The 7,586-nt window shown below is 41.5% G+C and overlaps 1 protein-coding gene across 1 annotated transcript in view; it reads left to right on the top strand.

The window, feature by feature from the left end:
- ogfrl1 (opioid growth factor receptor-like 1) overlaps positions 1-7,172 on the top strand; it is a gene marked incomplete in the record, with an annotated part of 14,814 nt that extends 7,642 nt beyond the window's left edge. The window contains 3 exon segments of the mRNA XM_014005032.1: positions 668-734; positions 1,351-1,496; positions 4,684-7,172. Coding sequence (XP_013860486.1) covers positions 668-734; positions 1,351-1,496; positions 4,684-5,203 — 733 coding nt within the window.
- Positions 7,173-7,586: the final 414 nt, after the last annotated feature.

The raw sequence follows: 7,586 nt of genomic DNA, 5'->3' as shown, positions 1-7,586 counted from the left end.
TCTGAGAATTATTTTGTGCATTAAATTGAATGAACATGGTCTGGATAGCCCATAGACATACCATAAAAATTTCTAGGACCCATAATTGGTCTCCTTTAACGAGATGAGGAGGAGGAGGAGTGCATTGTCATATTTTTTTGAAAAGAGTAGGAAATTTGCGACAACTAACCATCCCAGACCCTAAATTTAACTTCTATTAGCCCTATACAGCCTATCCCTGAACTCAGTATCTAAAATTAACCATTAATCCTGATCCCTCATATTAACCACCGACCCCCAACCCAAAGACGCCAATGTGGCGCAACCCGGAAAAGCCGCGGGCGGCAATGACTGGCATGAGGGGGTAATAAGTTGACGAGTGGAGAGTGAGAATGAGTTACTGGGACAGACTCCAGCCCCACCCTGACTCTGATTAAGAACAAGGACAGAATGGATGGAGGATTTTTCTTTATCTAATTTTAGTGTTGATTTATTCTAGAATTTATTTATTCCTAAAGTTTACTTAATTTGTTGCTTATTTAGCATTTTGTTTATTCTAGATTTTTATTTTAATCAGGAGTTTGTTTTTTAGTTTTAATTTAATGCTTATTTATACAGAGTTTGTCTAATCTGGAGTTTGTCTAATCTGGAGCTCTAGTTAATCTGAAGTTTGTTTTCTGTGTTCCAGGCTCTTTCCGTTACGAGAGCAAGGGCTCAACTTCTACGCACATGAACTGACTCAGGATGAGATCAAAGTAGGTCACATTCAGTTCTTGTTTCAAGACTTTTTCAGCTGAAACAGTTGGACCAACTCAGAGGACTGAGGTCCACCTCAGCTCCTGGGACTCTGGTTCTCTGTGGAACATGCAGCCCTTATTGTAGATTCTGTGCATAAATTTTTTTACATCAAATGCTGTGAGATGAGTCCATTTAGAATGTTGGTTACTTTTTTTAAATTCTGACTTTTGTAGAATTCCTAGAAAAAAAATCTGAATTCTGAGAGGATAAATAAATAAACACAGTGACCCTGATCCTCCTCCGTATCCATTAGAACCATTAGCACAGTGGTTCCCAAAGTTGGGGCCTGGATCCCTCTGTGGGTCATGAAACATCAATTGAGGGTCCCCAGATGATTTCCAGAAAATAATTTAAATGCAAATAAATTGCTAATGTAATCTTTTCGTCATAATTATGCAAACTCACTGATAACTCCGTATATTTATTCAGATACTGTATGTTATCTTAGGTTTACTTTAATGTCATTCTGGCTGATCTCAGCTGTGTCCTGGATGAAACCAGCCTGTTTCCAGGTTGTATTTTTTGTGTTGTCAGTTTGTTTTTCCTCTAACCTCCTGTGTTGAATCCTGTCAGGAATTCCAAAGCACTCGGGAAGCAAAGCGGAGATTCGTGGCGGCGTACGCCTTGATGTTGGACTTTTATGGAGTCAAACTGTTGGATAAAAATGGAAACGTTGCTCGGGCCCCCAACTGGCAGGAACGCTTCCAGCACCTCAACGAGTGAGTTAATACACTGCACATGAACACACACACAAATACACTGTGCTGCAGCTTGCAGATACACAACTGGAGACGTAGTTTACCGGTTTAGTGAGGCGATCGTCCAAAGTCTTCTCCAAGGAGTGGGGCAGGTTCTGAGGACTCAGCTGAATGAAAACAATTAAGTCCAAACCATCAACGCGTCTGCTGGTGCTTTCTCTGCTCTCGCTTCTGATTTTAACGGGTCTGATTGCTCAGATAAAATGTTTATTGCGGTATTAACACTTTATAATGCTAATTTTAAATCTCCCCTATGTCTCTAAACAATTATTGAAGTCCTCCGCAGGAAAAATAAACTAATAATTGCCAAGATTTAAACTGCATCTCTTAAGATGAATAACCATAAATGTGAGAAAACAAGCACAACTACATCGTGATAATCCTGAAATGTAGCAATAAATTTGGGTCTGGATCCAAACTGCTCTTATTTCTGCTCTAGATACACTTACCAGGGTGAACCAAGGAACTTTTAGGAACACTAAATAATCCTCTAGACTCTGTTGTCAAAGCTTTAATGGTGCGTTCACACCAAACGCGATTTCAGCATCAGGAGCAGCAGGTTTACATGCAAAGTCTATGGTGGGCGCACTCTAATCAGCGTCAGGAAGTGCTGCGGCGCCTCAAGCGTGATTAGAGCAGCGCGATTTGAACGATTTGAACGATCTGAGCGTTCGACACGCTGAGGCGCAAATCGCTGAAGTTAGAAAATCTGAACTTTTGCAGCTCGACGCGCAGCATCAACCAATCAGAGAGACTCCACTGTGTGACGTAGCGACATATTTCCCGAAGGGACAGTTTACTGAATGATGTCCACTAACCTGAAACAGATGGAGAGGAGCTCTTTAGCTGAAATCGAGTGCCTGCAGTCGGTGTCCTGACAGGAGATATCTGCACCAATGCGTGGCAGCGGCTCATCAGACTGGACTCGGGACAAAAATAGTCCTGAAAGCGAGCTGTGAGCCTCTCCCACAGCTCCTGGGTGATGAAACTCAGAATGTCTCTGAATTATCTGGTGAATTAATTATGAATTAATTATCTTATGAACGTGACATGCTCTTGCTCTCTGTAAATAAAGCAAAGCCACTTCCTCGTCCGACATTAAACAGAGCCCGACAGAGGAGGGAGGGGCGGGGAGGCTGTTGCCGTGCAGCGCTTCAAGAGCTGTCCTGCGTCTGACCTCAAAGTGCACAAGTGACGTTGTAGACGTTGCAGCGTTGGCTGCGATTTTGAAGCTGAAATCGTGTTCAGTGTGAACGCAGCATAAGAGTTCTTCATCTGATCTATGATTGTTTAGATTATTGACCAGTACAGATTACCACCATTGTTGGTTCTTTATTAAGACCTGGGATTGAACCTGGTTAGGTTGTTTTATCTCTACATCAGTTATGATGTGCTGCTAAATGTAAAAGGGACAATAATGTTTTAGCAAAATATGTCCTGAACTACCTGGTGTGGTTGTAACTGAGCATCACCCTCGACACATACTGACCCTAATGTACTTTGTGCAACATATTTGCTTAAGACTTTTGCATTAACTGTTGGCATTATGGGTGTCCCCATACCAGTTTTTCTCAAACAAGTTTGAATACTTCAGTATTACAAATACCGATACTGAGTATCAAAGATACTGAATACTTACTGAGTATTAGTAGAACCTGAACATTACACAGTGACTTTAAAAACAAATTTATTTTATTTAGTAACAAGGTGAGCTTGTTTGTCCTCGGGGAACACCACACAGATATCTGGCTAAGATAATCCAACGTGTTGAATATCCCCGATTTGAGGTGGGAGCGGTCCAGACGTCCTTCCAGAGTCGACTAGTTCACTCTGAACACACTACAGGAATATCTCATAAGTTTATCTTAAGAGCCATCACCATGATCGAAGTGTCCTGAAAATTGTCAGAAGATGAGAATTGGGCCAAAAATCATCACAACTATCTTACCAGGCATTAGTCAACTTTAGAGTTAAAGTTTGATGCAACACTAACTAGGGGGTGCACCAATTCCAGTTTTCTTGCTGATCTTCAATCTCTGATCTTTAAAAAGTTTGACCTGCCAATTCCGATTTTGGCCAATACCAATTTTTTTAAATATGTAGCATTGTCAGATATTATAAAATCACAATAAAACTTCAATGCTCAAATGTTGTTTTACTGAAATACTTTGAACAATACCCTTGAAACAAAACAAACTTGTTTTAACTGGATATTAGGTAGTGCTCAGAGCAGAGCAAAAGAGGACAGTGGCTGATTTTCAGACCTTTCTGGTAGTAGAAAAGCTAATCTTCTCCACCGATCTTATCAAAGAATCCGCAGATTTCCGATTTCCCAAAGGTAAGGAAGTTGGTGCCGTTAACTCCCCTAACACTAACACATCCTGTCAGATTTGGTACTCATGTGCGATTCATTAATTGTTTTGAAGAGATGAACATAACGGCTGATACTTTTTTATTTTCATCTTTTGTTGTGACATGACAACACATTCTCACTCCCGACTCGTCCCGTATTGACGCTTTTCCAAGGTTCCCTCTGCGTCTTATTTTGACACATCGGGTAACCCTTTTGCTTGACGCACCAGGCATTTCCGGGTTCCATCGGCGACAGGACGCAAAATATAGTGGTTTTTGAATTGGGGTCCGTGGTTAATATTAGGGATTAAGGATCAGGGTTCATGGTTAATTTTAGGTAGTGGGTTCAGGGATAGGATGTCTAGGGTGAATATTAGGTAATTTTAGGGTTTGGGACATAGAGTTAATGTGAATTTCCTACACTTTCTAAAAATGGCAAAGTTTAGTGATCAGGGTTGATTGTTAGTTTTAGGTGCTAGGGTCAGGGACAGGTAGAGTGAATAAAGGTAATTTTAGGCTTTGGGATGGTTATTTTTCTGCTTTTTCTACACTTTCTGAAATTATGACAACGGATTCCACTCCATCTCGTCAATAACTGACGCAAGTGGATACCTGACGTGTCAAAACCGGACGCAGAGGGAACTTTGGAAAAGCATCATTATGTGACGACTTGGAAGTGAGAATGTGTTGGACGTGACCCTAAAAGTCTGGCATGAAAGGTGGTGGGTGATAAAGAAGGGTTTGTGTTCTTCTCCTGCTCTTAATAGCTGACCGTGTTCTCCTTCTGCCCGTTCAGATCCCACCACAACTACCTGCGGATCACTCGGATCCTGAAGTCCCTGGGGGAGCTCGGCTTCGAGGGCTTCAAGGCTCCGCTCGTCCGCCTTTTTCTGGAGGAGTCGTTGTGCCACGGTACCCTGCCCAACATGCAGCACAGCGTCCTGGAGTACTACGTCTACACCGTCCGCATGCCGGCCACGCGCCGACGCCTGCTCCGCTTCGCCCGCCAGCACTACAGACCCCGCCACGCCTTCCTCTGGGGTCCACCTTCTAAGAAACGAGCCGGCGGCAGCTCGGGCGCCGGGAGCAGCGGGATCCGAGCGCCCGCTCCGACGCCGGAGCACCACCGATGGGAGGAGGGGAGCGAGGGCGCCGCTTTATCTTGTAGCAGGGTCAAAGTGTCTTCCCATGATGCCATTCTGTGCCAGGACCTGACCGGGTCAGGACCCAAGGGCTGCCCGGAGCTGGGTTCTAACCTGGTGGGACTGCAGGGGGCGCTGGTGGTCATAGGTGGCAGAACGGAGAGGGACGAGTAGAGAGAGGCTCTCCTCTGTAGGGAACATGGGCTTTTCCTCAGATCTACCAGGTTAGTGAAAATAAAACTACAGGAGAACCAAGTTTCAGGACAATAAAATGACAAAGGTCTCAAACATGAGATTAGGATCAGTTCAGATTAAGGGCTTATTATAAATTAACTACAAAACAAACACTTTAGAAACCTCTGAGCCAAACTGAAACTTGTCTAATAAATTTCTAAAATCCATCGAAACCAGTTCAGACTGAATCTTCTGAAGCTGCTCTCCTAAACCAGCTGAGGTTTCAGTCTGATTACTGAAACTGATTGTTTTAAGGAGCTCTCTGATTCCTTACATGTAACCAGAGCTTCAAATGGAGCGAGAGGTTTCTAGGTGCTGTACAGATGAAGTCAACACATGGAAGGATGGTCGGGTAGATTTGATTTGTCTGCAGAGACAGAGAGATGGCAAAGACAAGTGACTGATAAGCAATATTTGTCTTCAGTTGGAACAAACTCACCCTTAAACCCTCAGTTTCTTAGTTAATAGACGACATAACCACATATTTACTCTGATATTGTTCTACCTTATAGATTAAGTTCACTCTTCCTCCGAAAATTGTACACAAGAGCAAAAAAATACAACTTTTTAGGGACTTGTTATGTTTCAGATATGAAAGAATAAAATGGCTTTCAGTGGTGTTACTACCTGCAACCTGCTACTGGGAAAACACATGGAAAACTGTGATTTAAAGAGAAACTACAAAAATCTGATTCTTCAAATGAATTAGGTTAATTGAAACTATAATTTACTGTTAGAGGCTCAACAAAAGGCCTACTCTGCAAAGCTAGCTTTAACAAAACGCGCTTTTTTATTTATTTATTGTCGATAAAGTATGAGATTTGCAAATCATTGCCTTTTGTTTTTATTTCCATTTTACACAACTACTTTGGAAATTTGGGTTGTAAATATTTACTGATCCTTTTCACTTATTTCTTCAGAAAATTTAAGGAAGAGCCAGAAGTACATTTCAGTGAGATCACTACAGATGCCTACTTTGAGTATAAAATGGATCATTTAAGGGTTTAGTTTTATTTGTTATTGCCAAATAACAGGAACTTGTCAGGAGGTAGGTAACGCCACCTGAACGCCTTTTTATTCCAGATTAAAACATGCGAGGTGAAATTTATTTTGCGTGGAGTTGAAGTGGTTTGTTTGTGAAGTGTTTTTTTAAGTGATTTTTTTAAGTGTGTTGAATTTTTTGGGCAATCTATGTCTTCCGGTGTCAAAGCACTGTATGTGTCTGTGAGCTGCTGCACATTATAACAGTAACAGATTGTTCACCCGTGCCATAATTATTATAATGATCTCGAACACACAAATAATGTAGTATTTTATGTCGAAAGTCCTGGCTGTAAAGGTGCGGGAGTTCTGAACGACTCGTTTCTAAAACCTCTGAGGTGATAACGTTGCATCGCCTGTGTTAACCTTAAAGACAAAGTAGCGTAGTTATCGATTCCAAGTGTTCTGCTCGCAATAGATCTGTGAAATCTGTGAAACTAAAGCCATGTATGATGTGCAACAGGTTGTGTTTTTATTGGGGTTTCAGCCCTTCTTCCTGACTTGATCAGCTGTTCTTCCTGTAGAGTCCTGCCTTGTTTCTGATCACCTGACAAGGTTTCTACATCCTGTTATCTGATTTAATCGTAAAAACACCCTTCAGGTGGACTGGATGCTGACATGGACTTGTTTTTATGTACTGAACATGTAGACGTGTATGTGTGTGTGTGTGTGTGTGTGTGTGTGTGTGGAGAGGAGGATGTTTATTATTCTGAAGTGCCTCTTTTTTATGTTTATTTATATCTGTATGCTGTAAGTCGTGTCACCTTCCTGGGTTTTTGTACAGCATTTTGATAAATGTCATGTACTCTATAATGATATCAAACAAGAAAAAAAATCTTTCAGGAATAAAAAATAATTAAAAAGAAAAGATTTTTGTTTGTTTTTACTGATGTAATTGTTGTGATTGGAGCTGTCCAATAGGAGGCTGATGATCACAATCACTGGCGCCATGACTGCTAAAAGCAGCTGCAGAGAATCACCACCTGTCATCAGCAGGTGGATGATGGGTGTGGGCGGAGCTTGGCAAAACCGTGATTGGTCAAACTGATTTTGCTTGTGGGGCAGTTTAGAGCAGTGGTTCCCAAACTTTTTATCTTCTGACCCACAAAGTATCCATGGCAAAAACCTGTGACCCCAATTATTACTGGTCTGAGTACACGAACTTCATTAATAACCCTAAAAACACAGGCTATTTGACAATCTAAACAGCTTTTACACAAATATAAATACTTATTTATACTTATTTTGTGTTTTTGTAATAATTATAGGGAAAATATTACAT

Source organism: Austrofundulus limnaeus, unplaced genomic scaffold, assembly GCF_001266775.1.
Source record: "Austrofundulus limnaeus strain Quisiro unplaced genomic scaffold, Austrofundulus_limnaeus-1.0 Scaffold28, whole genome shotgun sequence".
Taxonomy (NCBI): Eukaryota; Metazoa; Chordata; class Actinopteri; order Cyprinodontiformes; family Rivulidae; genus Austrofundulus; species Austrofundulus limnaeus.
Note: the sequence above shows the minus strand (reverse complement) of the source record. Positions and strands in the feature narration are given on the sequence as shown.